General features: G+C 41.9%; 1 protein-coding gene across 1 annotated transcript in view; it reads right to left on the reverse strand.

Annotated features, from left to right (window-relative positions):
• Positions 1-3,730: 3,730 nt before the first annotated feature.
• Positions 3,731-17,440, reverse strand: part of LOC143769275 (uncharacterized) — a 43,761-nt gene continuing 30,051 nt past the window's right edge. The window contains exon 7 of the mRNA XM_077257787.1: positions 3,731-5,566. Within this exon, the coding sequence (XP_077113902.1) occupies positions 4,209-5,566 (1,358 nt within the window). The 3' untranslated portion in view covers positions 3,731-4,208. The remainder of the gene's footprint in view (positions 5,567-17,440) is intronic.

A 17,440-nucleotide genomic window follows, 5' to 3' on the forward strand; every position in this document is an offset into this window, starting at 1 on the left:
TCGTGTGTGCCTTAATCCCGTTGCCAAGCGAGTGTCCCCCAGCATATACAGTGAGTGCTGCACTAAATTAGCAAGTAGAGGTATCACTGAAAGAATACGTTTGTCATCACTGGGCAGAAAAGTATTCACATTGATTTTACTGGCTAATACAATACCACAATATTTGTTATTGCACATCAAGAGGACATTTCAAATTGCCACTATCAAAACACAAAAGACAAAAAGGTAGATATCCCCTTTCAGAATCGTTATCCTATAAGAAGTAAATAACATTAATTGATGATTCCAAACAGCATGCTAAATATGGCAATAATAACCAAAAAAGAAGACGAAAGGGTAGCATGCATTTTACAGGGATCACCACACAGGAGTATCAAAAGAAGATAATTACCGTATATACTCGAGTATAAGCCGACCCGAGTATAAGCCGACCCCCCTAATTTTGCCACAAAAAACTGGGAAAACTTATTGACTCGAGTATAAGCCTAGGGTGGAAAATGCAGCAGGTACCGGTGAATTTCAAAATTAAAAATAGATACTCCATACCGTTCATTATGGCCCCATAGATGCTCCACATAAAGCTGTGCCACATATAATGCTCTGCACCATTCATTATGGCCCCATAGATGCTCCACATAAAGCTGTGCCATATATACAATGCTCTGCACCGTTGCCCCATAGCTGTGCCATATATATAATGCTCTGCACCGTTGCCCCATAGCTGTGCCACATATATAATGCTCTGCACCGTTGCCCCATAGCTGTGCCATATAGTGCTCTGCACCGTTGCCCCATAGCTGTGCCATATATATAATGCTCTGCACCATTGCCCCATAGATACTCCACATAAAGCTGTGCCATATATACAATGCTCTGCACCGTTGCCCCATAGCTGTGCCATATATATAATGCTCTGCACCGTTGCCCCATAGCTGTGCCACATATATAATGCTCTGCACCGTTGCCCCATAGCTGTGCCATATAGTGCTCTGCACCGTTGCCCCATAGCTGTGCCATATATATAATGCTCTGCACCATTGCCCCATAGCTGTGCCATATAGTGCTCTGCACCGTTGCCCCATAGCTGTGCCATATAGTGCTCTGCACCGTTGCCCCATAGCTGTGCCATATAGTGCTCTGCACCGTTGCCCCATAGCTGTGCCATATAGTGCTCTGCACCGTTGCCCCATAGCTGTGCCATATAGTGCTCTGCACCGTTGCCCCATAGCTGTGCCATATAGTGCTCTGCACCATTGCCCCATAGCTGTGCCATATAGTGCTCTGCACCGTTGCCCCATAGCTGTGCCATATAGTGCTCTGCACCGTTGCCCCATAGCTGTGCCATATAGTGCTCTGCACCTTTGCCCCATAGCTGTGCCATATAGTGCTCTGCACCGTCCATTATTGCCCCATAGCTGCTGCTGCTGCAATAAAAAAAAATAAAACACATACTCACCTCTCTTGCTTGCAGCTCCTCGGCGCCATCTTCCCGGCGTCTCTCCGCACTGAGTGATCAGGCAGAGGGTGGCGCGCACACTATATGCGTCATCGCGCCCTCTGCCTGAACAGTCAGAGCGGAGAGACGCCGGGAAGATGGCGCGGCGCCCGGCGTGTGGAACGAGGACAGGTGAATATGCGATACTTACCTGCTCCCAGCGTCCCGCTCCTTCCCCCGGACAGCTGGTCTTCGGTGCCGCAGCCTCTTCCTCTGTCAGCGGTCACCGGCACCGCTGATTAGAGAAATGAATTATGCGGCTCCGCCCCTATGGGGGGTGGAGCAGCCTATTCATTTCTCTAATGAGCGGTTCCACGTGACCGCTCAGGGGAAGAGGCTGCGGCACCGTGGACAGTGTGACAGGCAGGGGGAGCGACAGGAACGCCCGAACTAGGTGAGTATATGACAGTGCTCACCCGCCAACCCCACCACCGATCATGACTCGAGTATAAGCCGAGAGGGGCACTTTCAGCCCAAAAATTTGGGCTGAAAATCTCGGCTTATACTCGAGTATATACGGTATATTGGATCAAAACACAAACACTGCACAAAGGTTAAAAACATTGAAAATTGCAAACCACAACAAATACAACAGCTCCCCATCTGTAGCACCTACAGTCTTGAATTGCAACAGTTTATTTGAAGTGTGGTTGAGTTTTTACTCCATCATAATTATCTTATTTTTACAAATATTTACTATTTGCAAATCAGGGGCGCTGCAATGAGGTCGAAATTTTGCCGATAGCTGAATGTGATGTACGAGACATGGTGAGAAAAATTGTTAATTTTTTCACCCCCCAAAAAAAACATTTTCTGAGTGCATAGTCTACAAAGTCAGGTATGGTCGTTTCATGGATGACATTCTTCTAGTTTGAATTGGCTGATTCGGGTTCTGATAGCAACGGGACTCCCTGACGCGGCACCTTTCTTATTGTATATAACATTAGTATTTTTTCCTAGGTAAAGAATTTAATTTTACCTTGTACTTATTGGAATAGTGGATCCAGTCTGGGAATCTATACTCATAACTTAGTATTACTGTTATCCATGATACACAAGGGGTGTGTATGATTGTACCCATATTGTTAATGAGCTTTGTTTGTCCTATACACTATTTATTAGATTTTAGTTATTGCGTCTCCTTTTGGCATGAGGCACTCTATTCTATTTTAATGTTTGCATTATTATAAAATGCAGAATCCCTTGTGCTCACTTGTTTGGTCCTAACATGCATTTTCATGGGTCATGATGTTGTTAAATATAGCAGTTCTATACAAAAAATTAAATCAAGAATTCCTGAGCATACAGCTGAAATAAATAAAAAGAAAACTGTAAATATATTGAGCCCTACCAAGCATTTTTAGATAAATATAATGTGATTTTTTTAATATAAATTGAGCAGCACTTTTTTCCATTTTTATATTCACTTGCTGAAGCTGACAAGTTTTCTCTGCAAATTTCAACACTGCTAAACATATATACGTAACTGGTAATGGTGGGCATTTTTTTTACAGTTTTATACTGTACTAACTGTAGTCAAGCGGTGTCCTCGCTGTGTAGTGAGAAGGCAGTGACCCGGCAACAGTTCAAAATAAAAAGTCTTGTTTAATGTACAGCATACTCACAAACAGACAGTAAAACGGATCCTCCGAATCACAGCTGGGAAAACAAAGACAGTCCGTGACCGGTTGCCGAGGGCTATGGCACCACTGTGTACGCTGAGGGTGCCAGGCTTCTTGGCTCCGCTTGGCCCTATGTTGCCTCACACAGGTAGTGCCCTGCAGAGCTGTCTGCTCTGCATGCTTGCAAACAAAACTGACACACCCAAAACCCTTCCTGCAGGATTTCTCTCTGAAACTAATCTGTGGCCAAAGGCCACTTGCAAGACCCGGCCTGGAGGAAACAGACTGGCCTCACTTTCCTCCTGTAGTCCGTTTAAAAAATAAAAGCCCATACCGGCTTTTCCTGAACAATACCTAAGCCAAATAGCTTGACCAGGTCCACGTTTACTTTTATTTTGCCCTGTGACTCACAGGCATCCTGCTGTGACCACAAGGTACTCCAGTGGGTCTAATAGGACTCCGTCCACATCCTAGAGGATACATATCTACCCTTGGATATGATCCCCCTCCCTGCCTCACATAACCTTCAGTTAGTCACACCAAATACTTACACTATTAGTCAAGTTGGGTTGATGGGACCTCAGTTTTCATGTCATAAAATAAACAATATATTAAAGAAGAATTTTTACTTTATTACGGACCTTAAGGTACAACATCTTAGTTAAACGAAAATATAACATTTGAAGTAATCAACAAAATTTAAACATCTAATTATATACTTAGAAAAAAACAAGTAATCATTTGCCATAAGAATCACTTATCTTCTAGTAGTGCTCATTATAAATAATTTATATTATAAATAATTTTCTTGCAATTATCACATCCAGAACAAGAAGTCTCGGTGTCTTCATTTAGTCATCTGTTCAGGAAACGTGGGAAGGAGGAAATTTTTGCTTTCTTACTTTTATGGGCTCTTACAAATTCCGTTGACAAACGTTTCAGAAATTATCTTGGGGGAATTTTAGTCTTATTATTCGTGTTATAAATAAAATAAGCATTTATTGCTGAGTGCTCTAAGTTATTACCCGTTCTCTTAACTTTACATGATTACAACTTGTAATATTTCTTTTACATATTGATAATGTAATGATTTAAAACAAACGTGGCTTCTCCCCTGTGTGAAGTCTTTCATGCTTAACAAGATGGTATTTCCTGGTAAAACGTTTTCCACATTCTGAACATGAAAAAGGTTTCTCTCCTGTATGAGTTCTATTATGTCTAACAAGATCGTATTTCTTGATAAAACATTTCCCACATTGTGAACAAGAAAATGGCTTTTCCCCTGTGTGACTTCTCTGATGCTCAACAAGTTGTGATGTATCTGTAAAACAATTCCCACATTCTGAACATGAAAATGGCTTTGCCCTTGTGTGAGTTTTATAATGTCTTATAAGATCAAATTTCCTGGTAAAACATTTCCCACATTCTGAACATGAAAATGGCTTTTCACCTGTGTGACTTCTCTGATGCTTAATAAGTTGTGATTTATCTGTACAACATTTCCCACATTCTGAACATGAAAATGGTTTCACTCCTGTGTGAGTTCTATGATGTCCAACAAGATATGATTTCTTGTTAAAACATTTCCCACATTCTGAACATGAAAATGGCTTTTCTCCTGTGTGATTTCTCATATGCTCAATAAGTTGTGATTTCTCTATAAAACATTTCCCACATTCTGAACATGGAAATGGCTTCTCCCCTGTGTGAGTTCTCTGATGTCTAGCAAGATTTGATTTTTGATTAAAACGTTCCCCACATTCATAACATGGAAATGGCTTCTCCCCTGTGTGAGTTCTCTGATGTCTAAAAAGATTTGATTTCTCTTTAAAACATTTCTCACACTCTGAACATGAAAATGGCTGCTCTTCAGTATGAGTTCTTTGATGTTTAACAAGATTTGTTTTTTTTGTAAAACATTTTTCACATTTTGAACATTCAAATGCTTTATATCCTGTGTGAACTGTCTGATGCTTAACAAGATGTATTTTCTGATTAAAACACATCCCACATTCTGAGCATGAAAATGGCTTCTCCCCTGTGTGAGCTTTTTGATGTGAAACAAGCTGTGATTTTGTTTTAAAATATTTCCCACGTTTTGAACATAAAAATAGCTTCTTCCCTGAGTGAATGCTTTGATGTGAAAGAAACCTTGAATTAATACTGCAACATTTCCCAGATTCTGAACATAAAAATTGTTTCTCCCCTTTGTGTGCTATTTCATGTTCATCAATACTTATGTGGTTTTTGTTTTCCATATGTTCCTTTAGTGAAGCAGAAGAAACAACCTCTTTAAATGGATCAGATGATACATTGTTCCTAAGAAGGGCATGAGGTGTTTCTGGGATAATTACATGTTCTTCATATTTATCTGATGTGATACCATGATCACCTGCTGCAAAATCTGAAAATATCAGATGTCCCTCTGAGCTCCTGGTATCGTCATCTGCTAAGAATAAAAAATATTTTTATTATTTGTCAATAACACTGCATTGAAATTAGATTAATATTTATATTATTCAATATTTTATATAATTTCCATACAAACTGAAAAATAGAAGAATAGAATTAAATTTTAGACTGGTTAAGACAGTAGACTGCTATTCAAGGACTACGGTAATAGATTGTGGTGTTAGGCCACCAGGTTGTGCTTTTTCAGTATTTTCTCTTCTATTTTGAAACCCTCTTCGCTACAGGTTCTGCTTTCAATGGACCCTCATACAGTCAACTTCAAGTCAGTGCTATTACGTGTTGTCCATTTTGCATACACTTCAAGACAGTTATAGTACATGCATCTAGTACAGAGCACAGCGGTATGGTCAGTGTAGCCATCTCCTTGATGCAAGTGTAGGCTTTGTATTTTTTTTTTTTTTATAAAGGAACTAAGCAATATTTACAAGATATGAGAATAGTTTCTTTACACTATTTGATATGTATTGGAATTCAACAGAAAGCATTTGATTCTTTCATGAATATAGGAGCACTGCGGGATCTATAAATGAATTGCAGCAGTGTCCTCTGTAATCCATTGGTGACAGTTGCTGGTTCTTTCAAAGATCTTAAAAGCTACAGACACCTTTGTGCACAACAAATAGGTAACCACATATGGGACTAAGATTCTGTAGTTAATAAAGTATTTTCGCATTAAGCTATCCTGCTGGTCAAAGACAATAGAGAAAGTGAAAGCAGAAAGAATTGCATTAGTAAGAACCCAAGAGTGAACTTCATGTTCCCTCGGGGAAGAGATTGGCGAAGACACCAGATCAGGTGATAGATATGGAGCAGTTAGTAATTATAAAAGGCCCAGGATGGCAGCAAAGAGGAGGAGTTGGTGCCCAAACCTGTAGCAAGACAGATGTGTGGTACATTGAGCTGGCTAATAGATACCATTAAGAGAGACTAGATCCAAGTATAGGAGTCGAAAGAACAGACCAGAGTGTAGGTTTGAGAGAGCCCAGACCCGAGTGAAGACCATGCCTGTATGAAGACCTGAGTGAGACCAGAGCAGGGAGAGCTGAGCCGAGTGAGCAGAGTCAAAGCCAACAGAGAGAGACAACTAGCCAGCAGCAGAGGGACGTTTGTTTGAGACATATGGTTCAAAGTGGGAACCAGGACCTTACTTCAGGGAATGAAAGTGGACAGTGTGATGCATGGCCAAGTAGCTCAGCACCCTGGAACTTGCGGCCTAGTGGGCCTCTCCCATTATGGCCTGTGTGATGTTGTGCGTTACCTAGAGAGTGATAAAATGGGTCCAGTTGTGAAAGTGACGCCCTTGGGTTTGGGGTATTAGAACTAAGACATCACTGGCAATTGCAATTATTTAGTGGTAATAATAGCATGACAGTGTGTAAAAAGCATTGTGTCCATATTCTGTTCATCTCAATTACTGCATTTTTCTTGCACTATAGCTTCTTTCATTTTCACCGTTTGCACTATCCCCTGATATTGTGTCAAAGGCAGCTCTTTAATTGTATTAATCAAATATATAGTTGTTGTTTCAGGTACTACTGTCTCCTCATTGTCTGCACTGTTGCATCAGCATCACATTCCTTTTAACACTTCGCATAGTCAGCAGGATGCACCATTCAAACACAAAAATGGTGGATCAGTTGGTAAGAACAGCGAGGGAAGCCTCCCCTTCGGAACTGTGCTCAGCAACATATCAAAGTTTATAGGTGACAATTTACTGATGTAGGACTGGGTTGAATGTCTAAAGAGCATACTATGAATGCACCCTATGACACCTGCGTTACAGGCAGAGACACCTTTGCTGATCTTAGATGGAGAGGCACGACAGATGCTCATGTTCAGGTAGCCACAAGATAGTGATACTGTAGATAAGGTGATCAAGAGTCATAGGTCCAGAGAGAGGGAGAGACGGTGACCTAATATGTGAACGCTCTGAAGGACGTAATGGCTCACATTACTAAGAAAACTGAAGATCAATATAGGGTGTTGTGGCTTTCTGGATGAAGTATGAAGAGACTAGAAGATTGTGGGCCTAAGAAACACTTACTTGAGACAGGCCCTGAAAGAAAGGTTTCACTATAAACCCGAACATGAGCTTCCTTGAGGTCAGGGCAGAAGCTAGAGGCTGAGAACAAGAGACCTGACTGAAGTAACTGCTTCGGGGGTGCCAAATGTCAAACTATACTGTACCCATATGTAGAGTTGAGCGAATTTTTCTAAATTTGGTTCCGATTATGATCAGTGGTGAATATTGTATTTGCAACATTTGCTGAACACAGCCGAATGACATTGGAGTCAATGGAAGTAGAAATGACTGAATATGTTCGGAATTGATCGTCAAACATAAATTCGGCATGAATAGGGTACTAATATGGCAAAAATATGGCAATTTCAGATTCGGCGACCAACTCTGAGCATATTCACTGAAGTTTACGCATAAGTTACAGAAAGAAATGCGGGAGATCAGGGGATAGCTACGGAGCATAATAAAAACCCATGCAGCTACCTCGGGACCAGATCCTGTACCCCAGTATGAAGAATGACTAGAGATAAGGTGTCCCCCTGCCAGAGAACAGTTATACAGATCTAGTCACCCACCTGACAAGCACAGACATGAGTGCTGCACTTGTGGAGGAATAGGACACATGTCGAGGAGTTGCCCAGTGTGAGACAGCCAACAACAGGTGCGACCGTTAGACTAAAGCGCACCACGGTCAGGGAGCATACCACGGGGCTAGGTCTCTCTGTAAGGACTGAACTCTCCGTAGATGTTATTTCCTAGAGTCTCACTACATAGGCTGAGCTGAATGGGCAAAGGATTTGTTGCCCAATGGATACAGAGTCCCATGTGACCACAGTGCCAGATGTATGTTTCCAAACGTTGCCTGATCAAGAGGGGGTCTGATCATTCGGCTGATGGCTGCCAATCATTTACTCATTTCAGCAACATAGTTGATAAGGATGGAGATACGAGTCTGCAGACAAAACCTAGGAAAGAAGGGAATCATGCTAGTGAAAGACCCCATCAAGTGTGGACCCATCGTGACATTCATGTCCAATATCCAGAAGGTTTAGAACAGTTCCTGGTGGGCGGTCAGTGAGGAAGCGACTGGAGGCTTACAACATGACACCACCCTAGTAGAGGAATATTCCAACACCTAATCCGAATAGTCAAATCCAGAAGTCGCCAGGCACTTCCCAGGCCTTGGAAAAAATGGTGTTACTCGCTACAACCGGAATGGGCACGGATGTCCTTGGAAGTACAGGTTAAGCACATGGGGCAGGAGAAGTGATGCCTGGAGTACAGGTCACCTGCACTCTGAGGACAGAGGGCTAAGGATGAGTAGAGCAGAACAGGCATACGGCTGGCACTCAGGAAAGAATTGACACAAGTCCATGTGAAGCAGGAAGACCTTGCAAAATCCGATGCTCTCAGCTTGACCCCTGTTGATGGGGACCCGTGGACATTGTCGGTGTCCATAGACTGGAAGAACAGAGAGTATAAAACAAAGGATGGCTATGACATACTGGAGCAGATGGAAGCAGATCTAACTGAGTTTTCCTCCAAAGAAGTGGGACAAGTGGAATATTTGTTGGGGCAATATCAGGATGTGTTCACCCGAAAAAATGATGACTTTGGTTGCACGGAGGCCATCCAGCATTAAATCTCTATGGAAAATACAGCCCCCATATGAGAAAGATATTGTCAGATGTGCTGGCCCACATGCTACGAAACGGGGTGATATGAGAAAACCAGAGCCCCTGGGCTGCTTCCATCGTGTTGGGGAGATCCATACCCTCTGCCAAGGATAGAAGGATCCCTCTCAGCACTAGGGAAAGCGAGATACTTTTCCTCTTTTGATTAGGCCAGTGACTGCTGGCAAGAACCCATGGCCGAGTGTGATCGGCAGACGACAGCTTTCATCCTCCCTATGGAATTGTTCGAGTTTTATTGGATGCCGATTGGGCTACCTAATGGCCCGGGGATATTTCAGCAATTAATGGAAAGATGTCCTGGATACTTGAACTTTGATGCAACGTTGATGATGTTAAAGAAATTATAGTTGTTGCATTTGTAGAAGAAATGGTTAATCTTCATTATGTTAATATCTAAAAAATAGCAAAAAAAACAAGTCTTGCACAATGTTATCATCTGAGTCGAATTTAGTACCATTTCCCGGATTTATACATACCATTGGTCAACAATTCCCAGAAATATCAAGGACATCTGTATTTGTCCAGGAAACACCCAAAAATGCTTAGTTTTCAGCCAGCATCCCATAAAACCGCAGACATGCACAACAACTCCCCGCATTCTTTCACCTCATCCATCTTGTATCCCAGGATGTTTTTGACAACTTATTGTATAAGACATTCATCTGTGCCAATTTATTATGTAACTCTACATTTCCTTTTGATCTTGGGCCTTTAAAAGCCCAGCCCTAAAAATAAAGACCAGAGACTATTTGGACAGACAACGAGCGTGTGTCTCTCTGATTATTGCTTCATTGCGTAGGTACCTAAAAGACAGAATACCTGAGTAGGTTGGAAATCCCTTCTCTCACAACTTGGAGGCCCCAGCGAGATATACTTTCTCCTTCGACATTCATCTTAGACTGAACAATTGACTGCCTCCGTCCTGAACAGAAAACCAAATCCCGGGTAAGTGAGTAGATTTATTACTCACACAGTTTTCTCTCCGGGAAAGGAGGCTTTCTAGAGTCAGTCTTTGGGGATTTCTAACGGGAAAAGCCCTCAGGTAAAAGAAAGTATCTGTTATTTGTTTTGTTGTCTCTTGTTTGTCTGTTTTATATGTTTGTTTAAGTGCTGTTAACAATTGTTTTTTGTTTCATTATGAAGTACGATGATTTTCCATCATTTGTTTTGTCTGTATCTATAATAAGACAGTTTGTAACAATGTCAAGGTTTGTTGAGATACTGTAAATATTGTAATTACATTGTCTTAATCCTGCTCTGCTATGCTTTGCTATACTTGTCCTATGTTTGTTCTATTGTTTCTTTCCTTTACCACTGTTATTGCGCTTTTGGTTAGTTAATTATATTAGTTGAGTTAATTGGTGCCTTGTCAGTTGATAATTGATAAGTAGTACTGATAGAGCTGTGCTGAACTGTTCTGATTACACTGGGTTTCTGATATATTGCTGAATCTGTGTTGTGGGGTAAAGAGCAGCACTCATGATGTATGGAGACTAAATGATGTGTGCTCAGTGTATAAATAGCCTTCCCATTAAAAGCAGTGAGTAAGATAAAACTCTCCGGTTAGTTGCTACTTGAAAAGACCTACAGGAAGGTCCCGGGTGGGAGTTTGTAGTGAAGTGGGAAAGATCACGTGAAGACAATCTATGTGAACATAAATGATCATTTTTGTATACAATCCCGTACTCAGATAGGAAATGAATTAGAGGATACAGTGAACCAAGTAAGAGATTCCACAGATAGATGTGATTTATGTTTTTGTCCATTGGCACTAGAGCATTTTGATAAAATGTGAGGAGCGAGAAAGTACAGAAGTACTGTGTGTATGGATGTGTATGTGGAATTGTTGAATTGCTGAATGTGATAAGAACCAGAGTCAATAATTGATAGAAAGTTCTTTGTTTGTTTTGAATTGGAAATGCTCCTCATTGTCATGCTTCATGCTGTGTGAAAACTGTTTGTGTTCAGTCACTATAGTTGAGAAACGAGTGGCAGGGGTGGTGGACTGTTTTTTTTTAAAAAAGTACATTTGACGCCTGTAGCTCCGCACCAATATAGGCGGGGGAATAGGCTATATAGAGTGTTCTCTTGTCACGTAGTACCACACCCTCATGCGCTGTTGAAAAGTTGGACATACATCGTTGATACTAGATGGTATATGCCACAGTGGCAGGATATTGTCACGCATGATTATTACTTTGGAATCTCAGGAATAGATTCTGGAATAGATTTGGCATATTCAGGGTCAAGTGAAGACTTGGATATCTAGTGAGTAGTGAGACTCGGATATCGATGTATGAGGAATATATAGCGCTTGCCTTTGGAACTCTGTGGTGTCTATAGTGATATACATCTACTTATTCAGGAGAATATGTATCAGCATTAGAAGAGAACAGAGTTGCGGTTCAGCTTATTGCTTTGAAAGCAGGATTGCTGGCTATCATAGTAGACCAGTGGGATCCTGCTTATACATAACAGGGCTGAAGATAGGGGTCGCTACCTTTGACAGCTGTTATGGGTGATAGATTAACCAGGTCAGGATAGATTACGGATCCGAGATATAAGATAAAGGACCTGGTGGGAATTAAAGCAGATAAGGATACCGCTAATTCTAGAAAAGGCAGGAGTGCCAAGGAATGGAGTTTTGGATGCTGAGAGATGGAAGCATTTAAGTAAGAAGCATGACGCATGGATTGATAAAAATGACTATGGGATGCAAGTTGCAGTGTGGATCAGAACCTCTGAATGACATGACCCATATTTTAATACTGAGAAGGATGATGAGGATGATAGTGATGAAGCACATTTGAGGAGCAGGATGTATGTAAAGAAATCTGCAGCTTCGTCCTCCCCTGGAACAGGCAGCCCCTCCTTTACAGACCAAGCCAGCGCAGGCACAAGCAGCCCCTCCTTTATTGAGTCAGACAGAACAGATATCTCCCTCCGCCCCTGCAGCGGGAGGGAGAGCCCTGTCCCCTCTAACATCAGCTCAGCAAAGAATGAGTGTGGAAAAAAAAAAAGGAGCAATCTCCAGTTCTAGCTTCTCTGAGTCCCCAGTTTCAACCTCTGTGGCTAGTACAATAACTTATTTGCCTGGTTTCATATCCACCCCTTCATTCCCATCTCCCATTGGGGTGCAGACCCCGGTAATTTGTCAGCAGCTGCTTCTCCAGCAAGGGACACCATGGATGTCCGAGATGGGAGGAGGGTGGATGCAGATGCCAGGGCAGGTATAGTTAGCATATCCAGCTTGAGAGGTTTCCCCTCCGGGGTATTCAGCTACAAACCAATACCCTGGACTACCAAAAGGGTCCCCGGATAGTTTTTCCACTCCAATAAACAGTCCCCGACAGCAGAAGAAGCCCTTACAAAAAAAAAAAAAAGTGAGGACAGGTTTCACTTACAGACTACCCCTACACCTCCTCCAGGTGACAATAAAGCAGTTCAGGTGAATGCCATAATACAGGAGATACCAGCAGACAAGAAAACTAGGGAGTCGGGACAGCAATTTCTAGCCAGGATACTTGTGGTTGCCAGAAAGCAGACAGAGGACTTAGCTTCAGAATTACCAGAAGTATTTCAGGGTTCAGAGGAGCCTATTGACAGATTTTATGCTAGATGTACAGCAGTGTCCACAGATCATGATTATGGCCTGAAAAATCCTAGGGAAGTTAAAGCCAACTCCTGTGATGGTGAATATACCTCCGGATGTATTTAATAATGCTGTGAAAACTGCGGTGCAGGTGGCAGGTATATATCACAGGGGAACAGGTGGAGAGAAGAAAAGGAAAGATAGGATAGCTCACCAGAGAAGAATAAACAAAAATAGTGCCCCCCCCCACAGGAAGACTATCACTTTCACACAATTAAAACGCCTGATTGATATATGGGCGAGTCATACTGATATAAGAAAATGGATATGCCACAGCGATTCATGACAGGGAAAACAGTCCAGGGTGTAGGGACAGATGGGGCAGTCCATCCCTTGCATGAAACAGAACCCAAGAATGTAGAACCCAAGAATGTGTGAATAGCACGTACCACAGACTTGTGTGCCCAATTGCTAGTCTCAGATCAATGTCCTAAGCTTGATAGGTGCTGATATTCTGAGTGCAATGAACGCAGTTATTAATTATTTGAAAGAAAAGTATTACTGTTACAGGCCCATTGTCTGGAGCAACCCTCTCCACTATGATGTCACTAATTCAGCTGGATGATGAAAAACTGCAAATGGACAAAGATGAGGACATTCAGCAAATGATCGAGCAAATATCAGCTGCAGTATGGGTAAAGGATAAGAGAGATGTTGGTTTCTTAGGGATCACACAAGTATCCATCAAATTGAAGCCAGGTACTGTACTGGTGTGTATTAGACAATATCCCCTGAGCAGAGAGCAACCAGGTATGTCTAATTGAAACAGATTCTTTGCTAATCTTTCTGTACCACGAAGGATGTAAGGTTTCAAGAGATAAACAGCGGGATAAAAAAAAAAAAAAAAGAGAGGAAAAAGTTGTTTTCTTAGGTCGCTGCATTTCACCTCAGCTGAAACACAAAACACCAGAAAGGGTACAAGGCCATAAGCTAAGCAATTGTGCCCACGTCCATAAGTACACTGAGAACATCCCTAGGGCTGATGGGCTACGGTAGAGAATGGATTCCCTCTGCATCACAGATCATGCTCCCTCTATTTGATGTGTTGTCAATGTGAAACAAGGGTCAGCCATACCAACTGACCCCAGAAGCAAAAGAGGGGTTTAAGGAATCCATCACTAGGAATCCCAAGTTATGACCTCCCTTTCTGTTTGTACTGTCATAAATCTGGGGGGGACATGTTATGGGTGTACTATTTTAACACAAATACTTGCAATATGCAAGAGACACCAATCTCTAATGCAAATCTAGAGCTTTATGTAAATGGATCACAGTTTTTTTTTACAAAGAGGGAGCACCTCATAGAGGTTGTGCAATAGTTGATCAACATGAGGTGGTAAAAAGTGAAGCTTTACCTTCTAGGATGTCTGCTGGGGAAGCTGAACTGAAAGCACTCGCTGAGGCATGTATAATGGCAGAGCATTTACTGATAGTGCCACGCATTCGGTATTTTCCATGATTGCGGTCCCATATGGAAGAGCAGAAAGTTTATTGGTTCTTCTGGTAAACTCGTTAGAAATGCAGACTTGGTTGCTCAGCTCCTCAGGGCGCTAGAACCACCAAAGAAAGTTGCAATAATCAAGGTGCAGGCTCATACTAGAGAGCGCACTAGGGAAGCCGAAGGCAACAGCAGAGCTGACCTTGCAGCAAAAGCTGCTGCGCTGCTACCTCTCCCCGCAGAAATATACACTGTACAGGTGTCCAGGGGGATGGACCTACAACTACTTCAGAGCCTGCAAGATCAGGTCTCTGCAACGGAAAAAGAAGATTGGCAAAGGCACTCCTGTGTGAAGGAAGAAGATGGTTTGTGGAAAATGGATAGTAAGTACTGCCTTCCTAGGGCACTGTTCCCCATAATGTGCGCTCTCTCTCATGGACTATCCCATCAGTCCAAAGATGCAATGGTAAGTTAGGTAAAAGCTAATTGGGTGACCCCAGAATTCCATTGTGCTGCTGCTAGATTCGTATAGGGATGCGTAGTCTGTGTATGCCTAAATGTGGAAAAGTGCACCGCCTGACCATTGTACCTGCTCCAGCTACCTGAAATTAATTTCATACAGCTTCTAGAGGTAGGCATCTATGAATATGTGTTGGTATATATCGACTAGGTGACATTTTTTTGATAGTATAACTGATTATTTATTTGATGCTCTAAATGTTGAATCAACCTACATGAAACAGCTTATGGCTATTATTAATCATCATTCTATAGTACATGATTATCTCACAGCCTCTCAAAGAGGCTTCTGTCAGGTGGTAGGACCTGCCTGTTGCCGCTATATAGATCCTTCCGGACTAATGAGAGTTACTCCTGATATAGAATAACTTGAAATGATAAAGGGAAGGGGTGCGAAAAGCTAATTCACTGGATGATTTACCCCTCCCTGAATGGCTCTTATGGTTAAACCCCATGAATCTGTTCAAAGGAATAGGTGGATGGATATCGGGTGTAATTCATGTCCTAATTCAAGCAGCTTTAGTGATACTAGTCATTGCAGTGATGATAAAGTTATTTGTTATTCAATAAAGAAAATTCTCAGTTCTAATTGTAAATGTTTTCCAGGTAACGTAAAGCTAAAATTGATCACTACCTTGATAATAAAGCAAACCCAAGTGATGACTACCTCAATAACTGCACTCCAACCTGAATGCATATTCTGCAACAAGCAACCTTCAGTAGACTTGGCGGATTGTATTTCAGAAGACCAAAGGTCTGATAAAAGACAAAGAGCCCACAGAGAACTTACAAAGACTCATTGACAATATGGACTCTATGAATTATACTAACAAACAAAAACTATATTTTATTTTCTAACATATATTTTAATATATTAATATAAATGTCTGTACTTCTATGTCATAAAAATGTATTTATATCATCCCCTTATAATAACCCCTCGATAGAAATAGGGTTAGAAGGAACAGAAGGTCTGACCCACAAGTATAATTTGAATGGATACACAACATGTCGGTATCCCATGATATACACTGGATAAGCCATGTATTTCGTGAAGTAGGGTTATCTTGCAGACCTGAGTAACAGGAAGGGTTCAGCTAGGGCAAGGTAGATCAGATGATAAAAAGAGGGGAATTGTTAAAGAAATTATAGTTGTTGCATTTGTAGAAGAAATGGTTAATCTTCATTATGTTAATATCTAAAAAATAGCAAAAAAAACAAGTCTTGCACAATGTTATCATCTGAGTCGAATTTAGTACCATTTCCCGGATTTATACATACCATTGGTCAACAATTCCCAGAAATATCAAGGACATCTGTATTTGTCCAGGAAACACCCAAAAATGCTTAGTTTTCAGCCAGCATCCCATAAAACCGCAGACATGCACAACAACTCCCCACATTCTTTCACCTCATCCATCTTGTATCCCAGGATGTTTTTGACAACTTATTGTATAAGACATTCATCTGTGCCAATTTATTATGTAACTCTACATTTCCTTTTGATCTTGGGCCTTTAAAAGCCCAGCCCTAAAAATAAAGACCAGAGACTATTTGGACAGACAACGAGCGTGTGTCTCTCTGATTATTGCTTCATTGCGTAGGTACCTAAAAGACAGAATACCTGAGTAGGTTGGAAATCCCTTCTCTCACAATGACATTATAATATACTCCACCACATTTGAGGAGTGTGGAGATATGAAGGTCAGTGGGTGCTCTTGTCCCCTGGCCTGGCTGTCTCTAGAAAGAACGCATGGACCAGAGCGCATCCCATGGAATGCTCACACTCCTTCCCCATGGGTAGAACACTACTCAGTCAGCACAGGGTGATGGTAACACAGTGTGGTAATATTTCCATGCAACAAGTAAACATAGAACAAGAGTACGTGCTCATATGAACAATGGCTCACATCCCTTCACCTACTGATGGGATAGGCTTCTGATCATCCTTCTCCACTAGTCAGGGTCAGTCCCTGATGACTTGTCTTGGCAGACATTGACCAGCTGGGCAGGCAGATGGGTTCCAGGCATGGGACCACAGCCCTGCAGACAATCTTTGGCCATGTGTAAAAAGGCACCTGCATTTATAACAGCACTCTAGGTTGGGCAAATCACAGGTTCTGTTTGTAAACATTTGTCTTGGTGGGGTTTATGCTGGGTGGGATAGTCCTATTTGAATGGCTGGTTGCCACTCGAATCCTTGGTTGAGGGGTTTCCGGGGATCGGTGGGCAAATCGGAACTCCAAGGGATCAAATAGCTGTAAACTCATTGCCAAATCGGTCTTCTTGCTTTGGGGTGTCAGGCTTCCATTCGGCTACCCACCCTTTGGGGACATATTCTCCATAAGTTGTTCGAGCATGATCACGTTCCAGAGGGAGCATTGCAATGGGCAGCCTGGCCAGTGGATGCAGTGCTATCAGAGTTGATTGCCAAATTCTACATAGGAGGCCACCTGGGCGAGACAAAGTCCAGAACTTAGTGCGATATCTATTGGAAGTGATAGCTAAAAAAGGGCCAATATGGTGTC

The sequence above is a fragment of the Ranitomeya variabilis genome, chromosome 4 (genome assembly GCF_051348905.1).
Source record: "Ranitomeya variabilis isolate aRanVar5 chromosome 4, aRanVar5.hap1, whole genome shotgun sequence".
Classification (NCBI taxonomy): domain Eukaryota; kingdom Metazoa; phylum Chordata; class Amphibia; order Anura; family Dendrobatidae; genus Ranitomeya; species Ranitomeya variabilis.